The sequence below is a fragment of the Dendropsophus ebraccatus genome, chromosome 3 (genome assembly GCF_027789765.1).
Source record: "Dendropsophus ebraccatus isolate aDenEbr1 chromosome 3, aDenEbr1.pat, whole genome shotgun sequence".
NCBI classification, from domain to species: domain Eukaryota; kingdom Metazoa; phylum Chordata; class Amphibia; order Anura; family Hylidae; genus Dendropsophus; species Dendropsophus ebraccatus.
Window position 1 is genome coordinate 169,022,047 of NC_091456.1, and position 13,138 is coordinate 169,035,184.

Sequence of the window (13,138 nt, forward strand, 5' to 3'; positions counted from 1 at the left end):
CTAGACTGGATACAATTGTATCACTTCTCAGCTGAGAGCAGGACTAGCTATGTACAATGTATCAGTCTGGGGTCCAGGCTGTAGAGCTCACAGAGCATTGTCTAGACTGGATACAATTGTATCTATAGCTCAGCTGAGAGCAGGACTAGCTATGTACAATGTATCAGTCTGGAGTCCAGGCTGTAGAGCTCACAGAGCATTGTCTAGACTGGATACAATTGTATCTATAGCTCAGCTGAGAGCAGAACTAGCTATGTACAATGTATCAGTCTGGGGTCCAGGCTGTAGTGCTCACAGAGCATTGTCTAGACTAGATACAACTGTATCACTTCTCAGCTGAGAGCAGGACTAGCTATGTACAATGTATCAGTCTGGAGTCCAGGCTGTAGAGCTCACAGAGCATTGTCTAGACTGGATACAATTGTATACAATAGCAGGACTAGCACAGGTTTATTGCCTCTGTGATCTCATTCACTAACAGCAAACAACTCTTTCCCCGAATCTGTTGAGTAATCGGAAAATGAATGTATAACAAAGTAAAACTTTTACTTGGTGATTAACCTTTATTGATATAAAAACTCTAAAAACCACTTTAAGCCCTAGGAAACTGACCACACTTCTCACTCTCTTATGCAATAAGTGAACTTTGTTAGTTATTGCTCATAAACAAACATCTGACTTTTCCATAAATCCCGGGGCTTGGGGGTTAATCAATACGGCTCCTGGTTACAGAGTGACTATGTACCAGCCGAGATGAGTCCAAATATAATCTGTCAACATTTTGGAGTAAGAAGAAGCCTCATTGTTCTCTAACCAGACATGACGAAGTTTTACACGATAGAGTCACTAGAGATGAGCACAACTAGAGCATGGGAGTCCCATAGTTTGGCATTTGAATGCTGGTGGCTGAAGAAGTTGAATGAAGCCCTAGGGAATCTGGGAAAACATGGATACAACCATAGGCCATAGGCCATCAGATTTGAGCATGCTCCAGTTGCGCTCATCTCTAATAGTCACAGTTTACATCACCATCTTACTTCCATAGGAATGATCAATAGGTAACTAAAGTAGGGGCCATTTTATACAGCCCAAAGTGCCTACAATTCCAATCGTACCTGGACATTTAGGGCCAAAACACTGGCTGTCCACCTTACACCAGGGGTGGAGAACCTTTGGCCCTCCAGCTGATTCAAAACTATAATTCCCATCATGCCTGGACAGCCAAAGCTTTAGCTTGATGGGAATTGTAGTTTTGAAACAGCCGGAGGGCCAAAGGTTCCCCATCCCTTCCATACATATTTTAGGCCATTTGGTTTTTCACAGATTTCTTGACCACTAGGTGGCAGACTGAAAGGACACAAAATAATTCAAAGCATAATCTTGTGGTTCAGCTGTTGGCGTTAGGTACTTACTGTTGGACTGTTGAGATCTGGCGGTGTGGACATATCACCAAATAAATTCATCTGGTCAACACCCTTAAAAAAATCAAGATATTAAATGGTTTACCAGAATAGAGCAGACAGATTGTATAATAAGTGACTATACTGGGCTTGACGTTTCGTATGTCCTATGGAAATCGGCCTCATTTTTTTTAGAAGACCACCCATAGAAGATCACTGAAGTTTTGGCTGAGCATCTCAAAGAGGTACGTTAGGTTGCCCAGTGGACACTAACCCTCCACCAAAAAAACAGCCGCCATTCATGGACATACTGCGTGATATCTGCTGCAGGGCATTAGGTACTGTAGCTGTAGACATCATATCACGTAAAAGTCATCTACTCAATGACCTCATGGGCCTCAGTACATCTTGTCGAAAGGACTTTTAAGCCTATGGCAGGAGTGCTCTTGTCTAAAACAGCACCACATCTGCCTATAGGTTTTGCATAGTACTGCCGCTTAACTCTATTCACTTCAACGGAGCTGAGCTGCAATACCAGACACCACCTCTGGAGGGGTGTGGCACTGGTGTTGAATTTTTTAGAGAGCATATTTACATCATACCCCTCCTGGCACCTATATGTCAGAAAAATAGGATGCCGACGTATATGTGGATAGACAGGTAGGGGTCCTATTGACTTCAATGGATGCAACAAAGAAGGCCCATGACTATGCTAAACATATATGTGTTTTTCAACTTTGGACTGATCAATATACAGTACATGAGCTGAGCATAGTTACTAGCTGCTTATGTTGAGGTTCATGGAGCCGCTGACTGTTTGATTGGTCTCCTATTGGTAGCTTGCCATATATATGCCATGGGGGGCACAATCATAATGTGCACCTGGCCTCATCCTGACCAACTCCTTTAAGAATAGTTCCCTCTGTAGACATATATAGTACTTGAACATGTAAGAGTTTCATTGGATGTTGCCAAAATTTGGTAAAATTTGTAGTCAAGTGTCGGAACCGGTGTCATTTAATACAGAACCCTGCTGTCCTGTAGAAGGATAGTGAGTTGTATAGGAACAGTTATAGTCGAGAACCATCGGTGGACACATATAAGCATGCACTGAGTAAATAAAACAAAAGGGATGTGAACCACAAAAAATCTACCAATATCGGTGAAGATTAATGAGTTTCAGAAGTCGTCAAACTGCAAAGTGAGGTTTCTGATGGCTAAGTACTACAGTATGAAGCTGGACACCCCCAGCCGGCACACATGGGGGCGGCCATGTTTGGTATTCATGAGAACCAAGCCTATCGACTCCCCCCTACAGCTACATGAAATTGAAAGAACTTGTCTTATAGGTGTCACTTTTTATAGACAATTTTGGTCTTTTAGGTGCACATTAACCCCACAATGACATGTTTCATGACCATTAAAGTAGTTTATCATGTTCAGCAATGTTGTCTGATCCTGAACAATCATCACTTGATTCCCCACGGCTGCAGAATTTGGATGCCATCCTAGGGAGTCCTGGAAAACATGAACACAGCTATAGGTCATATCCATGTTTTCCTGGAAGTCCTAGGGTGGCATCCAACGTCTGCAGCTGCGGGCAATCAAATGCCAAGCGTTCTCAATAATACCGGCTTATGAAATGGGTCCATCCCTTGTGTTAAGGCTTAGGGTTTCCTTAAAGCTAAACCTACTCTTCTTAAAGGGCACCTGGGATTAGGTTTCCTCACTGATCACCCTGCAGTCACCCCTGCCGCCAGGAGCTCAGGTAAGTATAAATATGGCAGGGTCATTTCCTTATTCCGATTCAATAGGGCTTATACAGTACATGGAACTGACCTGGTGTGGTCATATCTATAGTTACGCAAACTTAGGTGTGACAGTGAGTAAACCTAATCACAGGTACCCATAAGAGACTCTATATGAAGTCTGTGATGTAAAGCGCCAAATATATAAACAAAACATAAAAATACCGTCCTAAAAAAAAGGAATTAAATCGTAACTAAAAGATGGGAAATAAAGTTATAACTGTGATCAGACCAATGACACACAACAGTGCTTAGTGCAATAGTGACATAATATAGAGGAGGATTTATATATAGGCGCCATTGACCACACAAGTAGAACCAGACAAGTAGAACCTGGCCAGAGCAGGAGAGGTTTTCTATGGGGATTTGCTTCTGCTCTGGACAGTTCCTTACATGGACAGAGGTGGCAGCAGAGAGCATTGTTTCGGATTCAAAAGAATACACCACTTCCTGCAAGACATACAGCAACTGATAAGTACTGGAAGATTAGAGTGTTTTTTAATAGAAGTAATTTACAAATCTGTATAACTTAATGGCACCAGTTGTTTTTTTGAAAATTTTTTTACCAGAGTGCCCCTTCAAATCTATAAAATTATAGCATGGCATTAAGTAGTAAATGATAGTGTTTCATAGTGGCCTCATTGAATTGAAAGTGTACACTTCATCAATACAAGCCATATATCCCCTAAGAGTATAGAGCAGATGTGTCAAACTCAGGCCCTCCAGCTGTTTTAAAACTACAATTCCCATCACACCTGGACAGCCAAAGCTCAAGCTTTGGCTGTCCAGGCATGATGGGACTTGTAGATCCGCAACAGCTGGAGGGCCTGAGTTTGACATCCCTGGTATAGAGTGTGAGAGTAAGAGTAGTAACTGCACCGTGAAGGATGTGGGGCGGTCTGTCACCATATTTTATGGCATGAATGTAATACTATATTTCTCCTCTAGTGGCTGCTGCAGCGAAATACTGTATATGGTTTGGGAGAGCTGATTGTCTGAGGTTCATTTTCAATGGCCAATATTAGAGAAAGAAACCTCTCCTTTAAAAAAAAAAAAATACAAAATGGTTGTCTGGTTGCATTTTAGGTGCAGTCAAGTAAAAAAAATAAATAAAAAGGTCAATTATGTAAAAAGAAAAGGTGTATTTTTCCCAATCATGTCACTATTGCACTGTGTACTATCACACTTACCGACACATATTCAGCCTTAACAAGCTTTGTTTTTGGTCTGACAAGGGAAGGAGAGATTGAGATTTAGTGAAGAGACGGGGGAGACGGACGTGTTGATATGTATTAGACACACCAGTCATGTACTTACAGCAGCATCTTCATATAACACAGTCTGATTATGAGAGGAGGGGCTCTTATATTAGAGCAGGGCAGCCATAACCCTGGCAGTCTCTTCAGCCCCCATAGACAGAGTACAGGCACTGTAATAGAGACCTGTATTCAGCTACGGAGGGGATATGCTCTATCCACATCGTTGCCTATTTTGGTCCTTCTCACATATCAGATCATCCACAATCATAAAGCAAGCTGCTGTAAACGCATGTATATATCAACAGACAGCAAGGTTTTACTACGCATTTACTGTACGACATAAGACGGAGGAAACCATTACCGGGGTGTACTTACTAATTTGATTTGGTCGATGTCATTGTTAAGGCTGACCAAAGCGTCACTTCCATTCTATAGAGCAAAAAACACAGATACTGTAGCTAGCTGCAACATTTGTCTATGATATGGCAACATGACCGTTAAAAGTCTACCTTTCCCTTTTCATTTGTTGCTACATCTATGGTCACACTTGCTCCTAACCTGCCTGAATTAGTGCAGAGGCTGCTGTAATCACAGTGCTTTATTAACTGGAAAGTTCCTTTTATAGACACTGACATAGCTTTTATTTAGGGAATATACTAAAGATACATCTATTTAAATATATGCATGAAATTTCTAGCCACATATCTATCTATCTATCTATCTATCTATCTATCTATCTATCTATCTATCTATCTAATGGTTTATGTTAAGGCTCTTCCTACTTTCTCTACCTCTTTATTCCTCCCTTTTCCTCTGTTACTACATCTGTGGCTACAGTTGCCTCTGACAATACATATAGATACCCTGCTTGAATCAGTGCAGAGACTGCTGTAATCAAAGTGCTTTATTAGCTAGCAAGTTCCCTCTATAGACACATATGCTGCTTGTAATTGCATAATAAATTAAGGAGACATCTATTTAAGATGTCTTCATTATATTTCCAACCATCTATCTATTTTTTTTTTTTTTTGTTCCTGCACGTGACATCAACTTCTGGCACTGTAGAGAGATAATCTGCTTGAATCGGTGCAGAGGCTGCTGGAATCACAGAGCTCTATTAGCTAGCAAGTTTTCTCTACAGGACCAATGCTTATAATAAGGTAATATTTCTCAATTTCTTACCATCTATTTCTTTCTTCCTTTGCTCTTGCAGAGAACATCAGCAGGGAGGAAGTACATGGCTATGTTAGTTCAAGACTCCCCCTACTATGTCAACCTCATTTCTCCATCTTTTTTCTGTTACTACATCTGTTATCACAACTGCTTCTGACACTGCAGAAAGATAACCTGCTTAAATCAGTGCAGAGGCTGCTGGGATCACCAGGCAAGTTCTCTCTACAGCCATAGACATTGTTTGAAATTGATTAATATTGAAGATCCATCTAATTTGACCGCTATCGTTTACATTTCTCATCACTTATCTCCTTTCTCTTCTGCAGGTGATAACAGCAGGGAGAAAGTACATGGCTATGTTCATATAAGGCTCCTCCTACTTTCTCCCTTTTCTTTAACATACAATAACAGGTCACAGTTCAGCATACTGACCTTGACATAATTGACCTGATAAACTGCTAGTAGAGCTAGCCTTTCCTATTGTCACAGAGTTGTTTTTTTGACTAATAGAAGTTAAAGACTTTTGAGTTCAAAAAAGCTTTATATTGGGAACCTTACCTCAACTGGCTGGTTACCTTCTTCATTCTATAAAAAAAAAAAAAAGGATATAACATAATGTAATAAAATTTTTTTATCATTCAGATACTTCACAAAATCACCCTTCCCTCCTTTAAAGTTGGTATCTCCCTTCAATCACCATACTCCCCCACCCCCATCGGCACAAATTCCATTATGAACGTTCTCACACTGACCATGTTATTACTGTTACTATGATTGCAATACAACATGACAATATATAAGAGAAAAATAATAGAAATGAGTGGGTGCTGTTCCAACTGTGACCATTAGAGGGAGATATTCTTTAATAAAAAAGGAGCATGTAGCACACAGTCTAATCAGGAGATGCATTACAAACCATATAATTATATATATAATTATACGATCAAATAAAAACAAGACCATTTATATAATAGCACAGGATGTCTTCTATACAAAGCAGTTATTTGTAAAGTCTGGGAACTACAGGAGAGCCCCAAACATCCTAGGTAACAAGTTGTTTAAAGGTCTTATCCAGGATTAGAAAAGTCTGCTTTCTTCCAGAAACAGCGTCACTCTTGTCCTCAGTTTGTATGTGGTATTGCAGCTAGGTTTCATAAAAGTGAAAGCAGTTGGAAAATGAGGATGAGCTGCAATACTAAACACTACCTGTAGACACATGTGGCGCTGTTTCTGCTTTATTTGTATTATAGCTGCTTCATCCTCCCTATCCCCTCGCTTCACCTATCTCTATGCTGGGTGCGTAGAGATGAGTGAGAGCAGGAAGCAGGACGATCAGTGTTCAGCCTGCAGCTACATCCAGGACAATGTTAGTACCTACAGGGGGGAGAAAATACTGAACCCCAGGTATGAATGATTAACCCCTTCACTGCTTTCAACCAGGGACCCTAAAAGTAAGACTTGAACTGCCCTAGCCCACCATGGACCCTAAAGGTAACCCTTTCACCACTCACCACCAGAGAATGTAGTATTAACCATTTTTACTGCTGTAGCCAATTAAGAACCCTAAAATGAACAATTTCACTCTCCAAGGCCACCAGGGACCCTAAATTCAACCCCACCCCCACTCTAGATCACCCGGGATCATACAAAATTCACCCTTTCACTCATCTAGCCCACCAGAAATTGTAGAAGTAACCCTTTCACTGCTCTAGCTCACCAGGGATCATAACATGAACCTGTTCGCTGCTCTAGGCTACCAGGAATTGTGAAAATAACCATTTTGCTGGTCTAGTCTACCTAAATCTATCACCCACATCCACGTTCCGAAATTTTCAAGACACTTGACATTAATTCCATCACTGCCCTAGACCACCAGGTTTTGTGTCATTAATCTATTTATTGCCAAAGACCACCATGAATACTGACATTAACCCTACAACTGCTCTAGACATTAGACTGCTCTTGGCATTAACCTCTTTATTGCCCTGGACCACCAGCAATATTGAATCTGTGGAACAGACTACCACAGGATCTGGTCACAGCAACAACAGTAGAGGGCTTCAAAACAGGGCTAGACAGGTTCTTAGACCAAAATAATATAAATGCATATGTATAGAACCTATCACCCCTCCCCCTTCCCTGTATCCATCCCCTCCTTGGTTGAACTTGATGGACATGTGTCTTTTTTCAACCGTATTAACTATGTAACTATGTATTGTGGAATCAACCCCTTTATTGCCCTAGACCACCAGGAATACATACATCAGCCCTATAAGTGCCCTAACGGCCCTGCATGTCTGGCTGCTGTATGGGCACTGTGCCCATGTCCCTATCATCCCTCTTACTACCTATAGAGGTTTAGAGGGAACAGTGGCCAGCAATTGTCCATCTGTATAAATGGGGCTGTAGTGTGCCCCATAGATAGGTGAAGTCACGTAGGCTATGCATCATATACAGTCCTGGTAGGGGGAGAGCAGGGGTATACCTTCTTCTTGTCTTCATCCTCCTTCTTCTTTGTGTTATAGATGACTTGGAATAGATCCTTCAGGTCCACAACTAGAGGTTCAGCCTGAGAATGGAGAAGAAATGGACATGGAGAGTTTGGCATGCAATGTGATTTGCCCATGTGATTCCTTCCTTCACACCTGCACCCACACTTAAAGGGCTCATCCATAATAGCAAAAACTTCAGTTTTTCCAACTTTGTTAACTTCCCCCAAGGTGACCTCCTAGCGCCGGCTCTTAATAATCCTGTCACACCGTACCTGCTGCGATGTCTTTATGGCAAAGAATTGATGTTGTCCTTCAGCTCCGCAGACGTAGCCGAACGCCCGGTTGTCAGTCACATCCCGGGCAATGAAAGAAATCTTATTAACAGGATGTTCATGCTCGATTACCTAGAAAGAGATTAAAGAGAAGACGTCCTGATCATTCATTCGGCAGTGATTGATACGGTGCGAACATGTGAACCATGGCGGCAGCTACAGTAACAGATAGCACCGCCATGATGTCTGTTCCCCTGGTGGGGTGCCATGCTATCAGCAGTCATCCTATATAGGGGGTAGAGAGGTAGCAGTTGCATCTGGGATCTGATAGGGTCAATAGGTTCTTCCTCCAAGACATGAGTAGGTGGGGGGCACAGAAAGAGGTGCCCCCAGCTCCGCCATGATCGTCAGATGGTCCATCAGTGTATGACGTATATCATCAGGAACATGTAGAACTGCTGAATCACTGTCAGTGCTGCCCCCTGCAGTCAGGGAAGGGTTCTGCTTCATCTTATAGATGGTGGACCCAGGGAACTTGCAAAGAACAGTAGACAAGAACTTCATGTATGTATGTGGATACGTAGGTATATTTAGGTGGCTATATATTGTATGTCTATTTATGGATACTATACATGGAGGTATAAAGGATGATATATACTGTATGTGTGTATTTATGTCGGTATGCAGGTATAGTATGGTTAATTTGAGGGTATGTATGTAAGTATTGAAAATATGCCAGCATATTTTGCAATACATAATGGTATACATGTGGGTATATATTTGGGTATACAGAGTAGTATATATGTGGGTATACAGAGTGGTATACATGTGGGTATTTATTTTAGTGTACTCTATAGGTATACATGTGGATATAGAGAGTGGTATATATGTGAAAATAAATGTACCGTATATATGTGGATATATACAGTAGGATGGTATAAATGCAAGTATATAGTATATTTGTGGATATAGAGTATAGTATATACTGTATGGATATCTCTGTTGATAAATGAGTATATAGGTATATAGGTGATATATATATATAGGAATATATGTAAAGTATATGTGTGAGTATTTAAGAATGTATGTGGTATATATGTGAGTATATAGTTATATATGAGGATCACTGTAGGTCTTAGTATGTGAGCATAGATTTGGATATAGAGTGTGGTATAGACAGGTGTATATATGAGTCTATAGGGTGTATATATAATATAGGTAAATACCCATATGTGGGTATATATGTGACAATATAGGTATATATTGGTATCTTTGTTGGTCTATATAATTATGTAAGTATATATGAAACATTAATATATATAGTGTGTGTGTGTGTGTGTGTGTCTAGAACAATATTTTCTTTATTATTCCTCATTTTAAACAAGAGAACTGACAGCCTATGGTGGCCCCTATATGACTCTTCTGCGGGCCCCTGACTCTGCTTCCTGTTTACAGCCCTAATAGCCCTACTGTCTGTTCTGTCTGAATTTGGTTCTGGTATCAGACTACACAAGATCTATTTGTAGTCTGTAACCATGGCGACACATAGATCTGCCTAGAGCATTAGGATGATTTTATTTGCTCACTCAAATGCACTATAAAAAGTAAAGACATCTCCTCCTCCTCATCCTGTACCCCCTCCCTTGGAATTCCCAATTACAGGACAGGCAAGACATGAAGGGCAGGGGGGGTGGGGGGTATTATGACCCCAGCGATACTGAGGGAAGTGATGTTATTTCTGTGACCCGGGAAGAATATATGGCTGTTACTGAATATGGCTGTTACTGAAGTGAAATCTCCAATGTCTTGAGACTCCCACCTCACACCATTGCTCTATGTAATATTTTAACAGCTGGGGGCCGTAAAACCTCAGTGAAAGCCACATTTACCGGAACGTCGTGTTCCAGATGACTAAGGTTGTGGTTGCGCAAGTGTTAGAATATTTTGTGTTTAATTCTCACTTCATTCCCCCCCCCCCCCCCCCCTTCAAATATCTGTGAAAAAATACACAGGGTGGAATATTTTGGATGTCGCCTCAAAGGAATCTGTGCGGCTATGAATGTCCTTAAGACACCCACAAGTTACATCTGTGTTTCATGGATAGATATATATATATATATATATATATATATATATATATATATATATATACATGGGCATGATTATATCCAATAGTCTCTGAGATAAGCACAACATACAGGTGCAAGTGAAAGTAAGTGAACCCTTTGGAGTTTTATGGATTGCTTCATTAATTGCTAATAAAATATTATCTTATCAAGTAACAATTCTAGACAAGACAGTATAAAGTAACACAGTAAGTAAACACCCACAGTGCAGGGTAAAAGTAAGTGAACCCTTTAAAATCTTCAGGATTTTTGCACTAATAACTGATAAAATATTTTGTATAATAGACTATAGTACATTTAAACTAATACGCAGACAGTAGAAAAGTTCATGTCTGTTATTGAGTACACTGAGTAAACATCTACAGTGCAGGGAGTAAAAGTAAGTTAACCCTTTAGAATTGCCTGGATTTCTGGATTGATTCCTAATAAAATTTTTGCTTATTTTTCTGCAAGTCACAAATATAGACAAGCACAATAGAAAAAAAAAAGTCACTCATTTGCATTTTATGTATGAATATACCTACAGACATAAACTTACACCGGTTTTTTCGTCGATTATTTTTATACCAGAGAGGGAAATGTTCACCCAGATTCGCTGTTTGTGTTGTCCCTGAGAACGAGCTGCAACCGCCATACCCTGCAAAAGATGTAATATAATATATCATTACTTCTGAGTGCAGGAATGGGCGCTGTATAGCACACAGAGCATTGTCTAGACTGGATATCATTGTGTCACTTCTCAGCTGAGAGCAGGACTAGCTATGTACAATGTATCAGTCTGGAGTCCAGGCTGTAGAGCTCACAGAGCATTGTCTAGACTGGATACAATTGTATCACTTCTCAGCTGAGAGCAGGACTAGCTATGTACAATGTATCAGTCTGGAGTCCAGGCTGTAGAGCTCACAGAGCATTGTCTAGACTGGATACAATTGTATTACTTCTCAGCTGAGAGCAGGACTAGCTATGTACAATGTATCAGTCTGGGGTCCAGGCTGTAGAGCTCACAGAGCATTGTCTACACTGGATACAATTGTATCACTTCTCAGCTGAGAGCAGGACTAGCTATGTACAATGTATCAGTCTGGAGTCCAGGCTGTAGAGCTCACAGAGCATTGTCTAGACAGGATACAATTGTATCACTTCTCAGCTAAGAGCAGGACTAGCTATGTACAATGTATCAGTCCAGTGTCGGACTGGGGTATCTGGGGCCCACCAGAGGAAATGATCCTGGGGGCCCACCAATGACAAACCAGTAAGAAACAACAGTCAGTGTTTGTGCAGGTTATAAAGCTTGGGGCCCACCGGAGGATTCCCTGGTACTCTGGTGGGCCAGTCCGGCACTGTATCAGTCGGAGACAAGGCTGTAGAGCTCACAGAGCATTGTCTAAACTGAATACAATCATATCATTTCTCAGCTGAGAGCAGGACTAGCTATGTACAATGTATCAGTCAGGAGACCAGGCTGTAGAGCTCACAGAGCATTGTCTAGACTTGATACAATTGTATAACTTCTTAGCTGAGAGCAGGACTAGCTATGTACAATGTATCAGTCTGGAGTCCAGGCTGTAGAGCTCACAGAGCATTGTCTAGACTTGATACAATTGTATCACTTCTTAACTGGAAGAGGATAGGACCCTCACCTTCAGCTTCATCATGGAGTCCTGACTCATTTTATCTCCTCGCGCCTCCGGCACATCATCGATTCCTATTAATTTGGCTTTATATCGTACCCCATCCCCTTTAAATCTGGCCAAAAGAAATTCATCTGTTTTCTCTGGACCTGCGGGAACATCAGAGGACACAATCAACATCTGCCTGAAGAACTAGTACCCCCAGCATGTCTGGCCAGGGATTTCCCATGACTACAATTATCAGCTTCTCCAATAACTGCATCTCTAATTGGGAACTCTGCAATCTTTAGGGTTGGAGCCTCTGGCGGCCATGCATGGGAAGGTAACACTATATTCTGTTGATGCAGCATTGTGTAATAAACCTACAGTAAGGGCTCCGGGGCTGTAAATCTGCCCAGAACAGCATTGCTATCATGTTTCAGTGGTCACAGTGGGTCCTTCATTCAGCACTTTACATGAAAGCCAGATGTTTGTGGGCTTGAGGACACATGGCTTGGATTAACCGTCTACGCTCTCCGCTACGTTTGCTCTTTTACATGATGAAGAAGCTTGAAGGTTGTTAGGATCTTCACCTGTCAAAACATCAGCTTCCATAGCTGCATCACATTCACAAGCGGAAATAACTATGTGTCCTTCAATTTTACTTTAGTAGCCCTGATAGGATGAGCCATACATACAATATGGCAATGTGTAGGGGCTTAGGACATACAGCTTTCCCTTGTAGTCTATAAAAAAAAGGTTTTTAAACTTTGCATATGAATTAACAACATAGAAATAGGGATGGATTCTGGGGGGGGGGGAGGAAGCTCTTAAAGGGGAACTTCGGAGAATAAAAATGGTGTCAGGAAGTTATACAGATCTGTAAATTACTTTTATTTAAAAATCTCCAGTGTTCCAGTACATATCAGCTGCTGTATGTCCTGCAGGAAGTGGTTAAAGGGGTACTCCGGGCTGGGGGGCTTTTTTTTACCTATGGC

General features: G+C 41.1%; 1 protein-coding gene and 1 long non-coding RNA gene across 5 annotated transcripts in view; one reads left to right on the plus strand and one right to left on the minus strand.

Moving 5' to 3' along the window:
- LOC138786251 (uncharacterized) overlaps positions 1-13,138 on the plus strand; it is a 34,440-nt gene that overhangs the window by 19,724 nt on the left and 1,578 nt on the right. For 2 of the 3 annotated variants that reach the window (XR_011362204.1, XR_011362203.1), the window contains exon 2: positions 8,166-8,266. This is a non-coding gene — a long non-coding RNA (uncharacterized lncRNA). Of the gene's footprint in view, positions 1-5,513; positions 5,628-8,165; positions 8,267-13,138 lie in introns of those variants that run through there. The other variant, XR_011362202.1, reaches the window with a different exon arrangement.
- The window catches only part of DAB2 (DAB adaptor protein 2), a 57,577-nt gene that overhangs the window by 15,964 nt on the left and 28,475 nt on the right, over positions 1-13,138 (minus strand). For both annotated transcript variants that reach the window (XM_069963098.1, XM_069963099.1), the window contains exons 3-9: positions 12,171-12,310; positions 11,069-11,167; positions 8,405-8,536; positions 8,126-8,209; positions 6,199-6,225; positions 4,843-4,896; positions 1,413-1,475 (exon numbers count right to left, since the gene is read on the minus strand). In XM_069963098.1, coding sequence (XP_069819199.1) covers positions 1,413-1,475; positions 4,843-4,896; positions 6,199-6,225; positions 8,126-8,209; positions 8,405-8,536; positions 11,069-11,167; positions 12,171-12,310 — 599 coding nt within the window. The remainder of the gene's footprint in view (positions 1-1,412; positions 1,476-4,842; positions 4,897-6,198; positions 6,226-8,125; positions 8,210-8,404; positions 8,537-11,068; positions 11,168-12,170; positions 12,311-13,138) is intronic.